The sequence below is a fragment of the Toxorhynchites rutilus genome, chromosome 2 (genome assembly GCF_029784135.1).
Source record: "Toxorhynchites rutilus septentrionalis strain SRP chromosome 2, ASM2978413v1, whole genome shotgun sequence".
Taxonomy (NCBI): domain Eukaryota; kingdom Metazoa; phylum Arthropoda; class Insecta; order Diptera; family Culicidae; genus Toxorhynchites; species Toxorhynchites rutilus.
This window is the reverse complement of record NC_073745.1, coordinates 325,909,124-325,934,395: the sequence shown is the minus strand read 5'-3', so window position 1 is coordinate 325,934,395 and position 25,272 is coordinate 325,909,124. Positions and strand designations below refer to the sequence as shown.

The following is a 25,272-nucleotide window of genomic DNA, read 5'->3' as shown; positions in this document are numbered from 1 at the left end:
AGTTTGTTCTTTATACAAACTGCTTTGGTGGCAAATCCAGAACAAGGCGGCTTCGAGGACGTTCGAAATGGTTTTTTTTCAAAACCACGAGTACTAAGTTTTCTAAATTGGAACCATTCCATAAAACAAGGCGCTTTTCAGGGCCATTAAACCTTCCAAAAAAGAGTTTAGGAAATAAAGTTCAATGCTTTCTAAAACATTATCCAAAATAATAATAAAACACAAATTGGTGTTTTCATAATTTGTTTGCCAGGATTTGATGAGTATGTGAATTTGGCAGTTGTTCTGAGCTTATTGATAGTTGGGGACTTTCCTGATTATTCAATTTTCACCAATTCTTAAATTGTTTCCAGATTTAAAGTACAGTAATCTACAATTAGTTCGACATTTAGCTAATTGGACGGACATGTAATGCGACTTATTTAGTTGGACATTTTTGTAAACATAGAGTTCGGGGTCCAAATTATGACCCCACATTGAAAGTCGACACTGTACCACTGTCATCGCAAATGTTCAATTACAGGTTAAAATTACCTCCAATCCGGCACTGAGTAGTGGTAATGCGACGTGCCATTGAATGTAATTTACTGTAAAATATGTCACAAGCTGGATGGGAAGAAATTTTCCAACTGTGAAAGCTGTGGCGAGTGACAACAAATCGCTAAACAGGAAGGTTTAGTCGAACAAGATGGGAATATCGAGTGATAACAAAAACACAACAGCAAAGGTTCTTTTCAGAACCATCAACATATTCTTAAAGAGTAAACAGTAAACTAATCCATTTTTCAGTTAGATAGGTAGATATTCACGTAGGTGAAGAAAATAAAACAATATATTTAAAATATATATTTAACAAAAGCTGTCCCCTTTGCATAGTCCTACGTCACTCCGGTTATGTCCCCGACATTACCCACCCGTCTTTTTTCTTTCAATATATATGTATGTTATCATAAGTCTAGTTTAGTTTAATTTAGTCATCATTAGGGCAATAATTGTTACCCGTTGATATGAATAAATAAATGATTAAATGAAAACATCGTTGCCTTCGTACCACTCCATCACCGGTTTTGCGTAATGGCACGATGCAAGATCCGGCCAAAACAGAGTGACACTTCCCCTGTGGGACCGGGTGCCGGTCGTATTGCCACATCCACAGATCGCCTGCCACACCAAGTACTTGTTAGCAAATTTGTCGACCTTCTTCTTCCGGAACATCCAGGCGGGACTTGCCGACGAAAAACTTCAGGCTGGGGATCTACTTGGCGTCCGCTGTACCCCTCGTCGTCTATTACGATGCAACCACTCACGGTACAGCGTCCTGGCATGGGATTGGGCCACCATATTCTGTTTATCGGTTCGGTTAGGCGCCATCCTTACCTTGAAAACATGAAGTCCGGTCCGCTTCCATACGGAACCAGACGGAAGAATTGACCTTCTTGGCCATCGATAGGTTCGGATTGCGCTTGAAGTAATTCCTCACCTTCCTTGCCTTCACGGGGTCGATCGTGTTCGCTTTTCTTGCGTTGCCAGCTCAACGTTCAAAATCAAAAACATTTCTTTTGGCAAAATAGCGGCCGTTTCAAAAGCAAAATGCTGTTTAAAACGCTTTTTTTTACGTTTCCCCATTTTTCAAAAATAGTAAAATTTAAAAATATCCTTTTTAGAGGTTCATGCGATAGAGAGATGCATACAGATTGTATTCATATAAATTCGACAAAAAGCAATTGTGATATTAATTTTATAGTTATATCATGAGTACATTAAGTATTTGAAGATATCATTACAAAGTGTCCGAAATATGATTCAGAACGGCATATTCTTTTCATTATTATATCCATACAGAACGCAGGTGCCATCTTGTCCAATGTCGTAGAGGACAGCATATTTCAGTAAATCCCATTCCACTTCGGCATGTTTTATCGTGACCATCCAATGACTAAACACTCTTCTGTCATACCATACCACTAGTGGAGCAATTAAGCAATACGCAACAATCCATCTAAACGGTCGTTTTCAAGGCCACCAAATTATCATTAATAAGTTTGATAATGAAATTTCTCAAACATATACAAAAAATCTCTACACAGGGCTTGCTATGAACATATTTTGAGGATGCATTCTGAAGCAAACAATTTTACACGCACAGAAAAATACTTAGTCGCGGCAACACACACTCTTTACAGATACACGGACCGAAGGTTGTGCAGCCCACAGATCATTCACCATGAGCTGAGGATTGTACCGCTCATGACAACTCTACACGAACTGATGATTGTGCCGGCTAGTGACCATTCTATTCTGGATTCCTCGAGTCTAGAGAGACGTACCACACTTGATATGATTTACAGACTATATAAAAATAAAAATAGCCAATAAAAATAGTTATCTCGATTTTTCATTCGGAACATGTTGCGAAATGTAGATTTGCACGATAATATAACCCATGCGAAATATTAGCTCATTTGAACTTCATTTATTAGTGTTGCAGACATTAAAATTTGAGTTTTTTGAAAACCGAAAAATCACCGGAAATCAGGGTTTTCAAAAAAAATTTTGGAGGCCAAATGTCTTAAAATTGCATGACGCGTCGAGATTTACAATTATCTAAAAAAACAACATTTTTTTTTGAAAACCCCGATTTTCCGTTTTTAAAAAAAATAAATTTCAACGTCTGTGACACTAATAAATGAAGTTCGAATAAGCTAATATTTTGCATAGGGTATATTATTGTGCAAATCGATTTTTCGCAGCAAGTTCCGAATGGAAAATCGAGATAACTAATTTTAATTGGTACCCAAAACCATACGTTTCGTCTCGTATTCTGAAAAAAAAAACTATGTCACAGAGTGTCGATTTTTCATAATTTTTTTTCCGAGATGAACTCGACGTTTCATGCAATTTTAAGACATTTGGCATCAAAAAATTTTCTTCGAAAACACCTATCCCCCCTTGGGTGATTTTTCGATTTTTAAAAAACTCAAACTTTGACCGCTTTGCGCCACTCTCCCTTGAGTCCGAGCTGATATTTGGCATAGGGTGTTTCTTCGAGGTGGTGAACATTTTTATGTGATAACTTTTTGATATTAGAGATGACCATTTTCATTGGCACCCTAATATATACATATACAGCCAAGTTACCTGAGATAACCATTCGATTTTCAGAATTTTGTTTCGCCGAGTAGTCGATACTTTGTGTTTATGTAATCACATCACTTACCTCAGTGAATCCTTATGATTCGTGATCCTGACCTCTCCCCACTAACAACTATTCCTTCCATAATAAACGCTAGGGAATCACGCTATGGAGGTGACCCTTCTGGCCGTCGGGCGGCGTATATCATACTAACATTCCTTCCCTTCCCCTGGTGACTGTAAGGACTTGGCCGGCGTCGTTATTGACTTTTTAAAGTCCCAGTCCCCGAAACTTGCACAATGAGAATGGTTTGTTACTCCCAAGAGCCATTCTGTGTGTTCTTTGTACAATTTCGCAGGTTCAGGTCAATCACGGAGTGGAATTACGAAGTGTACAGTCTACCCGAGCTCAAATACTACGTATTATAAGCATTCGAATAACATCAAGTAAGAACTTTCATTCCATTATTAGCAATTTTAAAATGCTTCAGGCTTGTTAATCTGATATAGTTACATGTTTCACTTCTTTTCTGTTATTGAGGCCAGGGCCCGAAATCTTCGAAGGTGAAAAATGAACTCTCAGTAGCTTCGTCTCGACTAGAACTGCTTCGGCAGTCGTCCACGACAAAAAGTGACTTGACTAGAAAATGAATTGACTAGCGTTGACTAGCGAGGACGACTGGTGAACTAGTCCAGTCAGTGGTTATTTGAACTGACTCGACTATTGATCTTCCTCTTCATTCAACTGACTTCAATCCACACTTCCATTTTCCCCTGACACTAATTTTATACCCGCAATCTTATTTTTACGTTCATATAAAGAGGAACGAAAACATAATTTCTGATGCAAAAAAGAAGTTACACCATCAATGGACAATTCCCCATCTTGAACTCAAACCAACGAACTTAGACATTTATAAAGTATGCTAGTGACTAAACGCCCGACTGTGACTGAGTCGTTTTGGCGGAGAAACTGCATCATTACTAACTGAATACGGATATAGTCAGTCAGATAGTCAGCTGACTATCCTCAGTTGACTATGACTATACAGAGCCTTGATTGAGGCTTTAGATCACAAGGAACATATGATGATCTTCTTCTTCTTCTTGAATGGCGTTAACATTCCCTGTGGAACTTTTGCCGTCTCAACATATGCATTAACTAGCGTCATTCATTAATACTTAGTTGAGATTTCTTAAGCCAAATTACACGCCTTGAATGTATTCCGAGGGGCAAGCTCTAGAATACGCGTAACCACAGTGCAAGTCGAAGGAAATTTCTTTGACGAAAAATCCTCCGGCCAGAACGGGAATCGAACCCGAACACCCGGCATGATAATGTGAGACGCTAACCACTCGGCCACGGGTGCACTTCGATATGATGATCTGATGAGCCTAAATAAATGAGCAAATGGGATGAGAACATTCCAAAAATTCATTCGAGAGCTTTCCCAATAATACATCCTTTCGTACAGACCGCAATGCATTTCCCTAACACAGGCTAGTAAATCAGACATCGAGCAGATCGATGTAAGAGCTCTCCACACACTTCCCGTTTCATGATTGTTGAACATCGTGAACATGTGAACATCGTCAACGGCGATCGTAGAGCGAAAATCAATTGTCTTCCTCGAGACATGGAGAGGAGTTGGAGTTAAGTTTTCCACAAGGGTCCTTTTCAGGGCTAGAGGCTAACGAAATGAAAAATTCAAAGTCTCTCTCATACAAAAATGGAAACGGTAACCGTCACGGAACGGCTCGTCACTGGTGGAATGAAAACAGAAGCCAAAGGTTAAGCGACACGACCGCATAGTAAACGTAGGATTCCGTTAGGCTATCTGTTGATTTTGAATAGGTTTGAAGAATTACATCGTTAAAATCTTTGATAATGATTTGGTGGCCCTGAAAAGGGTCGTTTTGTTTGTTGTGTATTGTTTGTTCACTCCACAAGTGTTTACCGAGTGATGATGACAGAAGTATTGCAAACATTCGTTGGATGATGCTGAAGTAGAACGAGATATGATGAAAACCACCCTCTGTGATTCTATACGAGATGCCAGCTGGGATATGTATAGATGAAGTAAAGAAAAAAAACTCACCAATGTAATATAAGATAATTACCAATACCGAACACAATTATCAATTTCATCAGTAAAAACATGTTACTTTAATATAGAGAAAACATATTTGAAATGGAAAAGGTAATTTTCTTTTATAAATTTTACTTTATGAGTGTTTATTTAACCCAATGCGAATTTTAATTGGACTAACAACACCTAATACTATATCTAGAGCATATGGGAAATCACTTTTTCTAATATTTCTTCACTTTTCAATTTTTCTCGCCGTATAAACTTTCGTTGGGTGAAAATGAATACAACAAAACAGACAGCTTAAACGAAACGACCCGATCTCGAGCGGGAATACACCTTGGTATCTATTAATGAAAATTGGAATAAATCGTTTCATATTGTTCGATAGTTAGTTTCATGACATATATTATTTTATGTACACGATTTTCGATTTTCAATTTCTACCCCAATATGTTCCCTAGAGACGTAATCCTACGTCAAAATCACATTAAACAAAACAGTCAACATAGCATGTTCTGATACAAAAGAAGCCTTCAATTAACTTTCTGTTTTTCAAATATATTCTCAATCTACGTGTAACGAACAGCACAACGTAATCAAAAATGTAGTGGTGTGTCGGACACTTTTGTAGGACGAAAAATTTATTTTTTTGCAATGGCGGAAATGTATCCTATTGTCATTTCCGTTCTAAAATTTGCCAGACATCCTCTCTTATGCTTTCGAAGGTTTCGCTGTACGTGTCGCAAGTTGAAATCGGAAAAATAGCCTAACCAGGAGAGTTCACAATACCATAAATTAGGAATGGGGAATCGCGACTAGAGTTTAGAGTTGAGTACGGCTAATGTGAGTTTTTGGAGGAAAGTCTATTGAAGATATGCGAAATTCTGTATTTTTTAAAGTTATTTGATAAGCGATGCTTCCATCGCCGGAAATTTGGTAAAAAGGGTAGCACTTCTCGATCTCTTCAGATGAGAATTTTTCAAACCGTGGAAGTTGAGTTATGTTCAGGCACATTACTACTGCATTATAATGAAGTGAATATTTGAATTTCGTTTGGGTACAATGACAGTGCCACTATAGAACAGTGATCATATTTTTGATCACGTTCGATGAACTATAATTTGAATATGTTCTTTGCACCATCTACAAGAGTGCTAGTCTTTGAATTCGCTGCTTTGAGCTCCCGCGCAGACCGGCCGCGAGGCTGACCGAGTTGTGAATTATGCTACACTGTGGTATTGGTATTGGGACCGTGTTGTGATTTTGGTATTCCACACGAGTAGTATCACATCGCATGGCAATCCGACAGACCGATATGCGATGCATGCAACACATAGAGGCAAGCGGGGCTTTCCGATCGCTGCTGGCGGAAAAGCGATGGATACTAACGAAGGAACTAGCAGGACCGGTTTTTTCCTGCGCTACGATTGGTACGATGTTGTGGTTGGTGATTATCTGCGTCAGTGGATTAGGCTGGGATGCACAGAGTTGCGGAATTCCGATCGTTTCGGTGTTAGCTAATGGTGTGTTGAGGTGGCATTTGAATGAACGAGTAGGTGATTGCCAAATCCAGTTGTAATTGCGCAGGAATAGGCTTGACAGCAATGAAGATCGACCTCAAGCAATAGTTTTCTGGTGAAAACTATGTGAGCCATCAGACGATGTGCTGAAAATTCAGCTCACTAAGAATAAACTCTAACAAAGTTTAATACTCACATTCTGCTTACAGCATAATTGTGGTTTTCCACAATTCGAACAGTTTGAAGAACATCTTCGGAGTACACCAGCCTAAGAAGGGGTAATTTAACGGAGGCACGATCGGGAGCACCCACCTTCTATCCAGGCGAAATAAAAACAGCAAAACATTTGTAAACACACTAACACACACTGTCTCAGAAACGTTGAGTTGCGCCTACTTTATTCATTCATATATTTCCATGCATCAACAACAAAGCATCAACAAAAGTCGCACCACAAGGAAAAAGTGTTGTGACAGCCACTCAACCACTCTCTTTCTCTCTCTCTCTCGCGCACACACGGCAGAACGAAGATGTAGAAAGTTGACAGGTGAGTCGGTACACACGCACACCAACGCACTTCGCCAAAAGTTGGCTTGCTTTAGGCCAGTATTGGAGGAATAACTTTACACCTCAGCTCCGTCTAGGAAGCACTTCTTTTTCTTCACATCCCCATCACTCACTTGGATTAGGCTTTTAGCCCACAAAACTAGCTCAATCTGATCTGGAAAAACAACTCACTGCATCCCTGATTCACCACCATTCACTGATAATCCTGAATGTGTGATATTTGATCGCGATATTTTGCCGTTTTGCACGCGCTGATTTGTGCTGTCCGTGAAACCGACACGACGACGACAACGAATACGAGCGACGAACGTTGTAACTTGTTCGAGCTGTGCAGCACGAATGAGAGTCCGCTACGCTACTGTTTAGCGTACGAGCCCCAAATGTGTTGTGCTGATTTGGGATGAACTCTCACTACACACACCTGTAGTTGCTCAATTCTCTCTTTTTTTCTCTCTGGCTGCGGTAACGGATGTGTGCGTATTGCTGTTCTCTGCACGTGTTTGAGAAAATCCATTCAAGTGTTATTATTAATAGTGGTTGGGTTTGTTTGTCATTGAATACAGGTGGTTGACTTGGCCTACATTTAGGCGTGATGTTCGGCATGGGAAATGATACACGCAGCATCCATGCAGATTTTTTTTCCATTCTTTTGAAAGTCGAAAACATGCTTTCGGAACATTCTATTCAGATAAAATTATAGTATCATATGAGAGTTAAAAGGTTTAATCTGTTTTCAGAATAATAGTTTTTATTTCTCTAAAAATGGCGAATGTATGTGCTAATGTATGAAAATTGATTCAAACTCATAATCGTACGCTGGTTGAAATCTCTACTCCAGGGATGGCCAAACGGTAGTCCGCGGTCTACCGGTCACCCGTGTAGGTATTCCTAGGCGCCCGCAAGCTGGTCTAAGACAGTGACACTTCCAAATGAAATGGAATAAATATTCCTACACCTTTTACCGTGATAAATTTAATAAAATGATAAATAAAGTGAATTTGTTGTAAGAGTAGATATTTCTTCATTAAAGTTTCGGTTTTATATTTTCTACCAGTTCTTTAATATTAACACATTTCAGTTGTTCGACCACTTGTAATAAAGTAAAAAATTGGCACTAACTAATTTGTTAAATAACCAATTGAAAACATTGGAAACATCCGGCATAAGGTTTCGAAAATCAATAAAAACTAAATCGTAGAAGAAAACATCGCTTTTGGAGACTGCGTATGCGAGTTTTAATAGAGTATTGTTATTTTAATTTTGAAAGTAAATTTTAAGTAATGTGAAATTAATTGTGCAGATTATGTTTTTCAAGAACTATAGTCATGAATATAATAACAGTGATGAGTGAGAAATTATAAATTTCTAAAATTAAATATTGGGTCTTATTATGTAATTCTAGTTGAACAGAATTTTGCTTGTTAGCTCTATTTTACTGTTATAGATACATTCGGGTGAAATCTGTCGGCAAAATTTTTTGAGCTGTTGAGCTTACTTGTTGCATTCCTGATGCTTTGCTCCATGAAACATTTCGGAGACATTTCAAAATATACAATTCGCCGACGCTCGAGAAAGAACTCTATTCGATAAGATTCTATCGATTTTCAAAATGATAGTGATAGTTATAGGGATCGAATTGATCGTTCCATTCATTTTACAAAATGGGGGCCAATATTTCCGATAGATAGTTCTTATACTTCTAGTTAATTGGTTGATTGGTCTCGCAGACCGAGAATCAATAACTTTCATTTAATTAGAATAAGTGATTCGCCTATAATTGGACATCTAGCTAAGTGGATAGACCTGTAATGCGACACGAATAATTGGATATTTTGAAATGATTGGACGTTTTTGTAAACCTCCTTTGTGCAAGTTTCAACAACACGATGAATTTTCAGAAGTTTCCCAACAGTTTTACTAGATTATGTATGTTGCACACAAATAATTGAAATTAATTTATTTAATTAAATGAGTTTATAACGGTACACAATAAATGCTCTGGAAAATTAAAAAAAAAATGGACTTTCAAGTTTTTAATGACCTTTGTGTTGAGAATAAAAAAAAAATCCGCTGAGAGACGATTGTGACCTGTGATTGGACTTATCAACAAACACAACACAATGTGAAAAATAAGTTAAAACAAGAAAATAATTGAAAATCTAACAAATAACAAATTGCACACACTATTTGTTAGATTTAAGATCTAAGTTTTTTCAATTAGTATCCCCAATATATTCCCGAAAAACGAAATCGTTTGTTTAAAGGGGTCTCCATAGAAAAGATCGATTTTCGCGTTTTTTGGAGTACAAATTCGATCCAGAAAATCGGAAATCGGAGAGGAAAAAATCGACCTTCTGAATATTGATGCAAGATCGCCCAATCCTAGTTCAAACTTTGTTTTATTGTCTAGTACTAAATTCATTTTCTAATGGCTTTTTGATACAGTTAAAGTTGGTAGACCGCAGCCTAACATTTGAACAATTAGTCGCCCGCAATGCCCAAAAGTTTGGCCACCACTGCTCTACTCGATTTCGAAGGCGTTGGCCAATTTCCTAAATCCATCATTATTATGGTATCCCTTGTTCATTGCAACTATCTTTAGCTGTCTTTAGCCTTATCTACGAGTTTTTTTTTGTGTATTCGGAAGGTATATTTATAATTTTTTTTCATAAGAGGGTTTTTGAAATCGCATGAAACACATCAATGTCTTACTGGTAAGATATTATTCCCATAGATTGAAAATTGGTATGTACGGATTTTTGGGGCCGGGGAAGGTTTTCGTGGTAGTTTGAGACCTCTCCCCCCTCTCTGAGGAGGGGCCGTCATACAAATGAAACACAAATTTCTGCATTAACCGAGAATTAATCATGCAAATGAAACCAAATTTGGAATGTTGAGGTGTTAGGGTGCAATTAATGTTTTTACGGTGGTTAGACACTCCACCCCCCCCCCTCCAAGGGGGAGCTGCCATACAAATGAAAGACAAATTTCTGCATAATTAGAAAGCTAATCAAGCAAATGGAGCCAAATTTGTCATGCTAATGTTTTAGGGGACACGAAACGTTTCCACTCCTCCTCTCTCTCTGAGGGGGGAGGGGGACTGCCATACAAATTACATTTCTGCATGATTCAAGAACTAATCAAGCAAATTGAACCAAATCTGGCTTGTAGAGGTTTTAGGGGGCAAGAAACATTTCTGAAGCTGGTCAACACTGCTCCCACCTTTCTGAGGGGAAAAATTGTCCGATTTAGGTCTTTATTCTATCATGTTTTCTGTATAAAACATTTATTCCATGTAACGGAGAAACATGTTATTCGCAAGTGGTTGAAAAATCTTGAACGAGAATTTTGTCTGAAAATAATCTTATATTATAATGATGACTTTTGTTAGTAATACTAGAATTTTTATAGTAAAAGGTAAATTCAACGGGGTCGGTTAGAAGATCAATCAATGAACAGTTCTGCGAATGGACCCATGAACTTGCGCTTAGTAAAAAACGTGAATGTTTGAAGGTATTGATAATAAAAACAAATTTTGGGCGGGACGAAGTTTGCCGGGTCAGCTACTATATAAAAAAAATACACGTTTTTCATATAAATAGAATACTAATTCGGTACGAAAAGTTTTTTTCATTCATAATTTCAATTTTTAAAATGTGTTTCCGCCTGAAAATCAATTATTTTTGACGCTCCCCTAAACTAGTAAACGAAGCTCAATGCCGTCAACGCGAATAGTTAGCATCTTTCCGTTTTCACCACAACTCTCCTCTCCCCGTCTTTGCCGTCGTCTTTTCGTCCTTCACGGTGTTGTACCGGGGTCTTCTAAGACTCGTGAGAATTAGTACGCAATAGTCAGAAGTAAACAATTGTGTTGGTAGGGTTACATTGCTTCGGCGATCTGCTACCTTCTTATAACTCATTAGCCTTCAAGTTCTAGCGAGCTTGCTTAAGATGCGCTACTCTGTTTTTTTTTCGTCATGGAGAACCATTAGAGTGGCAATGGATGCATGGGAAAAATTTAATCATCGAATTTCAAAAACCGAACATGTAAATTTTGTTTATTGGCCCAAATAAATGATCTGTGCAATGTTTCAGCTCGATCGGCTGGGTGCCTCAAAGCGCTCAAAGTTTTGATTTTTTGATACTCGAAAATCTTCCAAGGACGAGTAAAGGAAATTTAGACAATCGAAATTTTTGAAATGACTTAAAAATGTATGAAACGTTGAGATCTGGTGTCATCCCGAAAAAAAAAATGTTTGGCCGAAAATCGACCTTTTGGGACTTAGCCTGAGAGGCAATGAAGGTATGGAAAAACATAATTATCGAATTCAAAGAACCGACAATATACATTTTATTTGTTGGTCCAAAAAATGACCTGTGCAAAATTCAAGCTCAATCGGACATGATTTAGGGGTGCCTCAAAGCACTCAAAGTTTTGATTTTTCCCAAAAAGTCGATTTTCGGCCAATTTTTTTTTGTGATGACACCAGATCTCGACGTTTTATGCATTTTTAAGTCTTTTGGCATCGAAAAAAAAATTCGATTTTCTGAATTTCCTTTACTCCCCCCTTGGAAGATTTTCGAGGATCAAAAAATCAAAAATGCTACTTTCTGATAATACTGCGACGTATGATAAATGCAAAAACACCAAGTCTCATGCCCAACACAGATATCTTTTTGGCTTCCAATTCGTACTTGGTCCACTCTGACTGACCTAATGAAGTTATTTTTAAGACTTGGTTTACTATGTCTGAACAATTTTGAAAGATTTTTCAATCAATTAACAGTAACAATTTCGATCCGGTATTCCTGCTTTATGCATGATTTTCCAAATCAGATAAATCTGAGATGTAGCTAACGGAATACTTAATCTGATGCAATGATAACTCGATTTTTTTTAATTTTGCGAGTTGATCCCCTCTGATTTAACACCGACTAATTTGAAGCGAAGGAACTTGAGGCTAAAAAAATTAAGATGCTAACTGACGCCTAGGAGGATACAGCCTTGATGAACGAGAAAATTAAAATGCTCAAAAAGTGTTGAAAGTTGAACGGGATTTGTAATAATGCCTCATAAATATTATACGATTAATTCACATTCTCATCTCTTATGTCTTTTCTAATGACATACAACAAAAGCACTCATATATTTGATTCCTTAGTATAAATCAAGGCTGTGGAGTAAAAATGGAACGCATTCAAAAGAAAAAGGAATCAAATTCAGAGTCATTAAAAAAGTGCTACTTCGTGTTATTCACTTGATCTCGTCTCATATGCTCCTATGCCTGCAAAGCAATTTTGTTGCAAATGCATTCAAAGAACAGTGCTTGTGTTTAGCAGCCGTGACAAAATCAAGATCTGTGTTTTTGGTCTGAAAAAATCTTTTTATCTTTTATCTTTTTATCTTTTTTTCTCAAAAAAATCTGTGTTAGGTTTATAAGTCCAACTTTTTAGCATAATTTCAGCTTTAGTATCATTGATTGGCATAGAAATGATTGATTAGGCGATGTTGATGGTGTCCACGTAATGCCAGGAAACATATATACTGTAGTAAAAGTACATTGCTCTATTGAGGTGCAATGGAAATTTATTCAGTTACCAGGGGATGCTTGTTCACATTGGGCACCCTTAGGCCTACCCGAAATTTGTCAATGAATGATAGGCTCATGCATTTTTGTTTGGGTCATGACATTTACATTGCCTTACCACTGCACTATGGTCCAGGAGGTGCATTTAAGTGGAAATTAGCATCATAATTTCAAATTTAATTTACTCAAATACAAAAAATAACACTCTTTTGAAAGTTTCACCTTATGTAGAGTCAAATGTGCTCTTTAAAATGCCATCAATAATTTTTTTTATGTTTGCCCCAAAAAGAACGACAAGCAAATGAAAAGGTCGTGTTTTCGGGGAAAAAACATCAATAACTTTGAGTAGAATTAAGATACATACAAGTTATGCACCGTAAAATGCGTGGATTGGAAAGCTCTAAAAGTCATTCGAGGACAGTTTTGATGTAGAATTTTACATATAAAAGTTAGAGCAAAAAAACCTTTTTTTTCATGGTAACCCTAACTCAACCTAGAGAAAAAGCGCTATATCGGTTATTTGAAGAGAAAGAAAGAAATATTGTTCCACAAAGTTACTTAAAATAACCAGGGCTACAATATTGTCGAACTATGTTTACATCTATCTATAAAGATAAGAAAGTTAGATTTTACATTTCATCGACAATTTTGGTCACCCTATTTTTGATAACATAAAAATGAGCGCTCTATTATATGTAACAACTTTGTCGAAGACAGTTTTTGTCTAGAGAATCACTGTCGAGCTCTAGATGCTAATTTCCACTTAAATGCACCTCCTGGACCATTGTGCAGTGTGACGTAACAACATTCTTATTTAATACAACTTATTGATTGTGTGACGTGTCAACGCTTCGTGAAGACTGTTTATTCGCACAGAACGCGTTGTCACGTCACAAAATGCATGTCCTCAAAATGCATGTTCTTGCGAGTTTTTTTGAAAAACTGAGTATACAGGAATCTACGTTCATCTTTCATTGACAAATCATAGAACAAAGTTTATTTGTATGTTTTGGAACGGAACTGAAAATACAACATTAATGTTCAACAGTCGGAACCCGCAGAAAGACAGGCGTTGTCACGTCACAAAAGTATTAGGCTGGAAACAAGCGAATTCAACTGCAAAATATTCTCCAACTGAAGATTTTTTTAGTTAGTCAAACCGTTGTCACGTCACGCTGGAATGGGTCATTAGTTATGCTATTGCTTGATTAAAAAAAAGGGCCAATAGGGCCAAGCATTGTATAGCTTCCGTAGAATAAAAATGAAATCTAAAGCTTGAGCTCTAAGAGAACTTAAAACTATCAATCCAGAGTTTATCCAAATAAAAATATGATCTATTTCCCCTACAAATACATACATTCATATGAAAATAAATAATTTTATTTTAATGAACAGCAGGTTTGACCTTATATCAATATGTTCTATACAATAATTTCCAGAGAGTTCCATTGTGTTGTATAACTTACTTCTAAGCCCTTGGCAATGAAGGTATTCGGATGCGTGCCCACAACCAATAGCTTCACATCGAAAAACACCAACCACCGGTAAGTCACGGATGGTCGAACCCGTGGAGCGTATAATCTACTTCTAATGCTGATTGGAAGATAGTCAAATACGCTTTCTGCAATTAAAAACAATGTCTGACAATGGATGTCTCTAAAACATTGTAATCATTATTAATAACCAAGCAACATGGGATATCAACAGCCAATAAACGAGTGAGCATGATATAGAATTTATTAACGAGCAAACGAGAACATTTCACGGCGCATTGATCACGCAGTTATAATTCAACTCCAGCATACAGAACCTAACAAAAATTTAACAACAGAACATTTTCTTCCGAACACCAATCCAACCATTCACGTTTCGCCCTCATAAGTACTTGGCGGACAGTTTCTCCACCAGCTCGATGTAGGCCTCCTTGGCGGCGTCCTGGACGGTGCCCTTCCTGTCGGTCCACGCCTGCCACTTGGCTTTACCCTTCAGGTCGAACATTCCCGGTTTGTCGGTGCTGTTGTCACCGACGGTGGCCTGCTTGAAGAGCGCGTACAGTTCCAACAATTCCTGGTCCGTGGGCCGTTTGGTGAAGGTTTTCACCTTCTCGGCGGCTTCGTTGAATTTCTGTAATTTACAGGAAGCGTTAGTATTGGTTAACAATTTCTCTTGATCTGTTGCAATTAATGATACGGTTCTGATCTCGAGAGCCACTGAGCTATAGCAGGGCTATTGTCTGTTGCTTATCAATTTTCATTATATGTGCTTGCTCTCCACCTTTAAATGTGTTAATGCAACGATAAGAACACAAGCACGCGATCATATAATTTACTGTATTGAATCAGCTGATTCATAATGGATCAGGCGATTTTATACTATTTCTATATTCCTTGTCTCAGGCGTGATTCGGGATACAAAAACATTTTTAACGATGAAAAATTAAGCATTCATGCGCTACTAAACTCTCCAAATTCGCCAGATATGGATTCTTCAAAATGTAATAGGATTGACCCAAAAGACCAGCACTCCAAAATAAAATTGTTGTTGAAATAGTATAGGATAGATCAGCAAACTTCCAATTTTGTCTGCTCTTAAGTTTGTTTATTGCTTTTGCTCCCTTCACTATCACGAGTTTAAAAATCAAAATGTTCACTAGCCTTGACCATGATCGAGAGAAAAAAAAATCTAAGATGAATCTTTCGCTTTCAATACCAGTTTCTGCAGTTCATACAACTTATCAAACATAGCAGATATTTATTTATGTTGACATGTTGAAAACAGGGTGGGTTTAATTTATATCATCTGCTGGACTGAACCGTTGATGTTTCGTATAGGTTTCTGGAGAGACAACAGTTTACGGTTGAATTCATTCTGCGGCGAACGAGAATCGAATCTAGGCACCGGCCCATCGAGAAGCTCTTCAAATAGGCACCGAACCAGAGATGGTATATCAAGGTAACGTAAGTGAAGCTGCACAGTATAATCAATAAAATTTGAATAGCTATGAAACTTGGTTCATAAGTATACGGTCAAATTTCATGTAAAGGGATTTGACTTTTTCGCCCAAAGCAATAGATAGTGAACTCAACTGTTTTTTTGTGTGTATTCCTTGAGCCTAATCAATTTTGAACACGAGTCACTGATTTTGGATGCATATGGTTGCAGAGCAACATTATTTATATTTACCTCGTCCAAAGACATTTTGGTTTGTGTTTATCTCGTCACCGGAAACTGAAACTGGAAATAAACAAGTTTGATTTTACTACGATGTTCTCATGTTGTTATAATAATATATAATAGCGAACAGTGTGGATGCCGATAATTGTGCTGAGAAAATGTTTGAATGTCTTGACATCCAACGAAAGAAGAAAAAAAAACAGCTAGTTGAGGACATCTCATTTACCATTTATGATTTGCGGACAGCTGCATAAAGCACTGATATAATCAGATGTTATTTGGAAGATATCATTTCTCATACAGCTGACAAAGTTGATACAGTTGGTCACAAGCGAATAATGAGCAGTTTTTTTTTCCTTATTAAATTATTTCTGATGCTATGAGAACCTATGCAAAAATCATCCACGAACCTTCTCTTCGATACTGAGTGCGAACAAAAACAGCATCCTGTTAAAGTGTGGCTAGACATGCGATGAAAAAAAATGGTTCGTAATCCAGAGAATATGACCATGAAAATGACCTAGTGAATTTTTTTGTTGCGGATTCGTATTCACATACGAACCAATAAATTCCATTGACACAGTGATAAAAACCAGAAAATATTAGGAAACGTCGGAGTTAACGAAAAAAAAAACTATTGAGGTATCGCATCGGAATAACAAAAAATTAGTATTAAAGGGTGTGTCACATCGAATTGCATCACGGAAAAAACGCTGTAGAAATTCGCCCAGTAGACCGATCCTTTTGAAAATTTTAGACAGTAAAATAAAAACTATTAAACAACTTTTGGCATTTTCTTTTTATTCATACTTCGAGCCCAAGCCCGTATGCTCGCACCTACCTCTTTACCCCGTCCATAAGGTTCTGTACAACGTCAGGTTGTAGTTTTTTTTTTGAACAGAAATCCATTTTCTCTTGAAGTTCGCCTCCGATTTGACAACTTTTGGGTTCTTCCGGAGGGCCTGCTTCATAATCACCAAATATTTCTCTATTGGGCGGGTTCATTTCCTTTGGCACGAAGGTGACCCCGTTGGCTTCGTACCACTCCAACACGTCCTTTGAATAGTGGCACGAAGCGAGATTCGGCCAGAAGATGGTCGGGCCCTCGTGCTTATTGGCGACATCCCGGACCGAACTTCTCGGATCACGTCTAAACTGCTTAACTACGCGCTTGTGATCTTTTTCACTGACGGAGCATCCATTTTTGCCGTTCTTCACCTTCCGGTCGATGGTTAGGTTCTCGAAGTATCGTTTTAGTACTCTGCTGACCGTGGATAGGACGATTCCCAGCATCTTACCGATGTCCCGTTGTGACAACTCCGGATTCTCGAAATGAGTGCACAGGATTAATTCACGACGCTCTTTTTCGTTCGACGACATTTTTCCAAATTTACGAAAAATTGACAGTGAAGCATGGCCAACGTGATCTATACGCTCTTATCTGATTATAAGCTATAGCTGAAGATATAATTCCTAAAAATTAAATTTCTACAGCGTTTTTTCCGTGATGCAATTTGATGTGACACACCCTTTATAAGCCTTGGGTAAATTTATTACGATTTTATTCGAAATTATTCGTTTAATTTATACCGAATTATTTTTAAAACCAGTGCTTGTACTAAGGTCGCAAAACGTTCTGCAAAATGCTTTGTTGAAAAGTATAATTGGTTTGGAAAATTTTTAGTGGAAATTTCGAAAACACAGCTAAGGGTTGAAAAAGGATCAATTTTTTTTATTATTTTCGAGTGTAATTTACGCGAAAATGTATAGGAATTATCTGTTTTTCTTACCTACGGCCATTTCATTGATATTTCAAGGGTTTGAGAATACATAATCTGATACAATCCACCTAATGGTGTAGTCGGGCTTCTCTCATATATCGATCTAATGTTGAATCTGCAGGTTATCCGGCGACTATCAAGGTTATCCTAATGTGCCCAATACTCTTGAAATGATCAACAATGAGCTACAGGGTGGGCCATTTAAAGTGGAAGCATCTGGCAACCCCATAACTTTTGACAGAGATGTCAGATTAATAAATGTCATACCGCGTTGGAGGCGTCATTTCAGTACAATTTTAAGCATGGAACAATACACACCTAAACAACGCGCTGAAATTGTTCAGCTGTACATTCAAAATAACTTCTCAATTGTGTTAACTAAACGTGCGTGGAAAAATAAAAATAAAGTTAAAACATCGCCTGGAGACAACACTATACGTCGATTATATGCCAAATTTATATCGTCTGGTAGTGTTGGTAATGCCGGTCATCTGTCCAGACAACGACCAAGACGTTTCGACGAGAATATTGATGCCGTTCGAGCCAGTGTTGCAGAGACTCCTTCGACATCAGGTCGCCATCGTTCGCAAGAGTTAGGCATCTCTCGAACCACTCTCCGACGCATAATTCGTGTTGATTTGAAAATGTTTCCGTATAAACGGCGCTACATACATACCATACAGCGGCTGCCACGACCAAATTATTGCGCGAAATGTTCCCCGGAAGATTAATATCGAAAATCGGCGATTATGACTGGCCACCGAGATCACCTGATTTGACGCCTCCTGACTTTTTTTTATGGGGATATTTAAAATCCAAGGTATACACTGGTAAACCAAGGACCCTGGCTGCGCTGAAAGACAATATCCGACAAGAAATTGCTGTCATATCGGCCGAAATATTGGGCAAAGTGATGGAAAATGCCGAAAAAAGGGCACATTTTACGGTCAAGGCCAGAGGCGGTCATTTACGAGATATCATAATCAAAAAGTAGTTAGAACAAATCTCCTTGGACCAAAATAAATGAATTTCAAAAAAAAAACTTTTAAAATTCCACTTCTTTACTTTGCTATTGCAAAAACAAATCCTTCCACTTTAAATGGCCCACCCTGTAGTTTTGACAAACCATGAAGTTCGATATGTCGCATGATTTGGTTCTGGTCATAAAGTGGTCACTTCCCTCGAGAACCTGATCCAGAACATATCCGGATTTCGTCTTTGAGAACATATTTAATTTATCACAAAAAAGCCAGTTTTGAAGACTATGGGTTTCGATTCTATGGTACTTTGTGTTGTTATTGGTTCTATAGTCTATGGGCTTGAACTTGTTTCGGTCATATCTCCGGAAAATGTGGACTGATAAAACTTTAAATCGTTCATTCAAACTAAACTTGTCGCGTCTAATAAACTTCATGCCAACTCGTCTTAGGAGCTGGCACAACCATTTGAGATAGCAGTGCATCGTTGTGGGTATAAAGATATTGGTCATTTAAGCAACTTTGCATACTTAAATTATTCAAAACAAAATTTGTTTACTTTTTGAACAGGGCCAATTTTTTTTCTTATTTTTTCACAAAAATACGTATCTCTCAAGACCTATAATACCTATAGTATTTTCAACAAAGAATGAAATGTAGGTGAAAAAAATGTTTTTAGAAAAAAATACAAAAAAAATATATAAAAATATACTTATTATCATTTTGTTCAATGTTGACATTAGTGATATAAAATACTTGAAAAAGTTTTACATCTCATTGAACTATGAACTTTTGTCAAAGAAGTCAACTTTCTATCTTTTTTATAGTTTCTGGAAAGCCCATTATATGGCATTTTAACGTAGGACTACGTCTTACATTAAGGGTGCCAAATCAGGAAACAGGTCACGTTTTTATGAAATAAAGTTAATGTTAATAACTATTTTTTGCTGCGAACGGATTTTAACGATTTGCATACAAATCGAACCGGAAATATCCTAAGATTTGTTTGATACATTACAATTCCCTAATCTGTATATGGTTTAAATTGATGAAAATTGGAAGTATTCCCATTTGCTCATACATTTGCTCTGTCCATTTGTGTGCTTTCCCGAACAGAACTGTCAATATGCAGCCGCTAGAATAGAAACAGTCGGAGATGAATGAATCGTTGGATTTAAAGTCTCCGTAAACAAAGGAAAAGAAGAAGAAGTATTGTATAAGTATTGCATCTTCTCTGAGAAAAATTCTCAGAATCTTCCTGCTCGTTTTGTGTTTTATGTTTTCCCTCGAGCTGTGAACGCTAGCGAATATTTCACGTGAAGTTTATTGCTGCAACTGTGTGCATCTGTTAAACGCGTGTTTGATATGCTTGTTGAATGGCGATGCACGGAATACTTGTCAAATACTCAATGTAATGCGTGCATTGATATAAAGAAACAAATTGCGACTTATGAACAATTAGTGTATTGTTCTTGCAAAAGCAGAGAAATCGTTGCTTCTCAAAATGATTCTACAAAACCACGCAAGCTATTAAACCTCTTCAGGGTCCCCGGAACTTTTTACTAAAGAGTTATTTATGAACTTTCAACGTATTCGCAAATGATATCCGAAATGATAAACCAACAAATTAAAAAAAAAAAGATTGCGTAGTCCTACGTCCTAAGCGGTCGTGTATCGGATTCAACCTTCGATTTTTTTTGCATGGATATTCCTGAAAAAAAAATTGTTTTACTCGAAGTATTTTTGTGTGTAAATTATCGCGTTTAGGACATTTTAAAGAGTTTTTGTTAGGAAAACTTTTTCCCTGTAGCAGTGTCCTTCTTCTATGGTATAGGAGAGTTGTTGGTAATTATAGGGACTTTTCATATAATTTATGTTCAGAATTTTTAAAAAACATGTTTTTGAGAAAAAAATATCTTTACTTTTCAAAATTTGGTTTTTTTTCAAATTTGTTTGATACTTTTGATTGAAAACATGAATAATTTCTCACATTTCATCATTTTACCAACATTTTGTAGGTCTTATATTGCCGTTCTATGCATAGTTGTCCCATGTTACTTTTTAACAGTTTTCACTTTTCCTCATCAAACGATGTTTTTATGCCTAATCCTTTAGAAAAAATACAAAATAAAAGTTATTGTTCATTCCCAGCATTAAAAAAATGTGAGGGGTTGTATCTAGGACACGACCGCACATTTTCGACGTAGAAATTCGCAATTATATTATGCAGTCCACTTGTTTACCACTTCGAATATTATTTAAGAATGCATTGATATTTTTGAAATAGATTATATTCTTCGTTACAAATAAATTTGATGAACGTCCTTTTACGTTTGATATGATGCCTAGGACTACCAAAATAAGTGAACGGAAGAGTTGTCTAACGATCATTGTATTTTACATTTCCCTCTGAAATTATTGTACATCTCATGTTTACGTAGTTCTCGAACCGCGAAAGTTCTTTCACCTCTAGTATCCGAAATGACGATTTTCCCAGGCTTCTCAGTTTAAAAGTACGTTTTAGGGAAACATTCCGGTCTGCACAACGACAAGTGAGTACATAATTACTCCACACCGAAAAATACCCCCGACTTGCATTTGTTTAAAGCCTCTTAAAAACAAAGAAGAAGAAGAAGAAGCGGATTCCCCCAGACGCATTAATTTTGAAGTCCGTGTTAGGAAAATACAGCTCAGTGGGAAAAAAATATCCCCGACTTGCATGTATATTTGCAAAGCGGATTTCCACAGGTACATCGATTTTGAAGTGTGTGTTGGGGAAACCGTAAATCGGGCCAATCAAAACTTGGCAGTTAGGGCTAAACGCCGATAACGCTTGACATTTTACAGTTATTCAATTGTTCATCTCATGAAAAATAACATTTTATTAATTGTGATAGACGTGAAGAAATATTCCTTGTCAATTGATACAAACATCTTTCCGATCTATTAAGAAATGTTCGAGTTATAAGCATTTGAAATACCCTAGCTCACAAATCGGTAGAACAAATATATGGGAAAAATGAAATTCTTCCAGTTTTCATGATTTTAAACCGTTAAGATCATCAACATCAAGCTCGATTGTCCCATGTTTTGTAGATCCAAGATAAATGAACCGGTTCAAGTACAACAATTTTATGCCACGCTTTCAGCAGGGCTAATCCACTCATTTCTGGTTTGGTAGAATGAACCAATTCTCAAACAAATGAAATAAAATTCAACAGAACACATGTTCACCTTGTTAGCGAATGCCTAATAACAATGAGATTTATATTCTGCAAAGGTGTTGCAGATCACTCCCTTCTACATAAAACGATGTTTTTATGCCTAATCCTTTGGAAAAACACAAAAAAAGTAATTCTTTGTTCCCTTTGTTCCCCAAAAAAAATTATAGGAGGTTGTGTCCAAGATACGACCGCATTGTTGACGTAGAACTACGCTGTTATTTTATATAAGTCACTTGTTTATAACTTCGGATATTATTTTATAATGCTGTGAAATTTCAGAAAAAAAAACTCATGAATTTTAACCATTTACATACCAGGGGATTGTAATGTATAGCATATCAAACAAATCTTAGGGAATTTTCGATTCGTTTGGTATGTGAATCGTCAAAATCTGTTCGCGGCAAAAATAGTTATCAATGCTAACTTTATTTCATAAAAACGTGACCTGTTTTCTGATTTGGCACCCTTAGTGAAAGACGTAGTTCTACGTCAAAACAACATCGAGCTCGATTGCCCCATGTTGATATTCTAGGCATAACTGTCCCTCCATGATTTTTTCAACTTATAATCAAGTTTGATTGATTCAAGTGAGGGGAACTTTGCACATTTCATTAGATAATAGTTCACTGCTCATGAAAAACCCGATGTTTTTCTAAACTGAAATGCTTAATGCTTCTGGTAGACAAATATGCTAGAAAACTTTGATAGCGTATTTCTCAGTTGCTGATTTTGGAACATGGGACAACTATGCGTAGAACGGCAGTAAGTAAGAAAAAAAGTTGGAAATAAACTCAGAACTACAAACAATTTGACATCCAAAACCTATGAGAACTACAAAATTTTGATTTAGGTATAAAAAGAAGAAAATTATTTAAAAAATATGAAAAATTAAAATTCATTTTTCTAAAAAAAAATTTTTTTTTAATATTCTGATAGATTTTTATTTATAGTTTTTCGAAAAAAATTTGGGAATAAACTCAAAACTTCGAAAAATTTCTCACTTTAAAGCTATAAGAACTACAAAATGTTGCTTTAGGTATAAAATGTTGGAGATTATTTATGTTTTCATTAAAACAATATAAAAAAAATTAAAAAAAAAAACAAAAAACATGAAATTATTTTAAAAATATCAAAGTGAAAAAAAAGTTAAAAATTAAAATTTATTTTTCTCAAAAAACTTTTTTTTTAATATTCTGACGGATTTTTTTATAGTTTTTCGAAAAAAAGTTAGGAATAAACTCAAAACTTCGAAAAATTTCTCACTTTAAAGCTATAAGTTGCTAAATGTTGCTTTAGGTATAAAATGTTGGAGATTATTTATGTTTTCATTAAAAAAATATATAAAAAAAATAAAAAACATATGAAATTATTTTAAAAATATCAAACAAAGTGAAAAAAAAGTTGAAAATTTAAATTCATTTTTCTCAAAAAACTTTTTTTTTAATATTCTGACGGATTTTTTTATAGTTTTTCGAAAAAAAGTTGGGAATAAATTCAAACTTTTTTTTTATCCCATTTATTTATTTAAGGCTCATTAGCATTTTTTAGCTGTAACAGAGCCGAATTTTAATCGTGTACATGTCACATGGTTATCATATCTATAATTAGCACATTACACAGTTGCCATTCGCCAGTATTCCTTCTATACCATCACATATGATACATTCACACAGTAGCCATTTAGGCGTAATAGTTATTCTTTCTGTTCTTCCATTATCCAGTTGGACCACCGGACAGCGGAGACAGTTGATTGATCATTGTTGAGTTATTTATAGAACAGTAGCCCGATGTGTCTGGCAGAGCAGAGCAGTTGTATGGATGAATCGATCTTATTTCGACCGTGGATCGATCTCCATCGCTGATGATTGTTGCGTGGACGTAGCTATTCTGTAACAACACAAAGATGGTCAAATGAGGGCCCTGAGTTTTGAACTCACGATCGATCGCTTTCTAAGCGAACGCACAACCAATGTGGCTACGGAGACCCCCTACAAATTTTCTCACTTTAAAGCTATAAGAACTACAAAATGTTGCTTTAGGTGTAAAATGTAAAATGTAAAATTGATGTTTTCATTAAAATTTATATATTATATTATTTATAAAATTTTAAAAAAACGTTTTTAAAAAAAATTTGAATAAAGTACACATGAATAGCCCATACAATAACTAATAACTGGAAGAAGGACACTGCTACAGGAAAAAAGTTTTCCTAGCAACAACTTTTTCAAGTTTAGGATTAAGTAGAAAAAAACATGTTTGAATATTTCAAGTGTGCAAAGTTTCCTAAATGACCAATGTTTTTACACTCACAACGTTTCACTGTCATCTGAGATATTGCTGCCAATGGCCAGTCGAGTTGGCATGAAATTCGTCTTTCTCGTAATATTGATTTTTTTTCACTTGTCTTAGTAGCAATTTCAACTATTTGATTACTGTTTCGACTCGTAAGGAATCAACTGGGTGTGAATTATTTTGTTAAGCGAAAGAAATTTGTTTCTTTATCATGCTTGAAAATGGGAGCAAAATTTTTAAGAAAAAGATAAATTTTTATATAATTTAATGAGCGATTCGATGAAAACAATTGACTAAAAGGACCTACCAGGGCCCGAAATTATCGAAGATGAAAAATGAAAATCGACTCTCCTCTCAGTCGCTTCGCTTCGGTTAGCTTCGGTATTCGCCGTTAACATGCATTGAATTGACTAGGAATGAATTGACGAGCGTGTAAGAGCGAGGATGACTGATAAGCTATTTCAGTAAATGATTATTCTAATTGACGTGACTAATGAATGCAAATCTGCCTCTTCATACAACTGACTTCAATTCACATTTCTACTTCCCTCTGACACGAATCTCTACCCGTGTACACAATCCTATTTTAGGTCTTTATAAAGTGAAACGAAAACTTGATTTCTGATGCAAAAAAGTAGTTACACCAATAATGGACGGTTTATTGTATACCCACCGTGAACTCAAACCAACACATTTAAAAAGTTATCAGGTATGCCATTTGATGGAGAAGAATGAAATGAGATAGTCGAGTCGTAGAGGGAGATAGCGACTAAAAGCCCGGCTGTCTATTGAGTCATGTTGACGGAGAAACTACGTGAAGAAGCCAGAAGTCAATTCCGATTGAATACGAAGCGGAATTTCTTCGTAGTTCGCTGACTACCCTCAGCTGAATATGACTATGCCGAGTCCTGGAACCCACAGTTG

The 25,272-nt window shown here is 36.5% G+C and overlaps 2 protein-coding genes across 2 annotated transcripts in view; both read right to left on the bottom strand.

Annotated features, from left to right (window-relative positions):
• Positions 1-7,661, bottom strand: part of LOC129769308 (protein melted) — a 37,530-nt gene extending 29,869 nt beyond the window's left edge. Inside the window, exons 1-2 of the mRNA XM_055771467.1 lie at positions 7,426-7,661; positions 6,942-7,060 (exon numbers count right to left, since the gene is read on the bottom strand). The gene's annotated coding sequence lies outside the window, so the exon portion shown is untranslated. The remainder of the gene's footprint in view (positions 1-6,941; positions 7,061-7,425) is intronic.
• Positions 7,662-14,619: 6,958 nt separating this feature from the next.
• The window catches only part of LOC129769911 (acyl-CoA-binding protein homolog), a 38,751-nt gene continuing 28,098 nt past the window's right edge, over positions 14,620-25,272 (bottom strand). Inside the window, exons 2-3 of the mRNA XM_055772446.1 lie at positions 16,084-16,134; positions 14,620-15,024 (exon numbers count right to left, since the gene is read on the bottom strand). Of these exons, the coding sequence (XP_055628421.1) occupies positions 14,776-15,024; positions 16,084-16,098 (264 nt within the window). The 5' untranslated portion in view covers positions 16,099-16,134 and the 3' untranslated portion in view covers positions 14,620-14,775. The remainder of the gene's footprint in view (positions 15,025-16,083; positions 16,135-25,272) is intronic.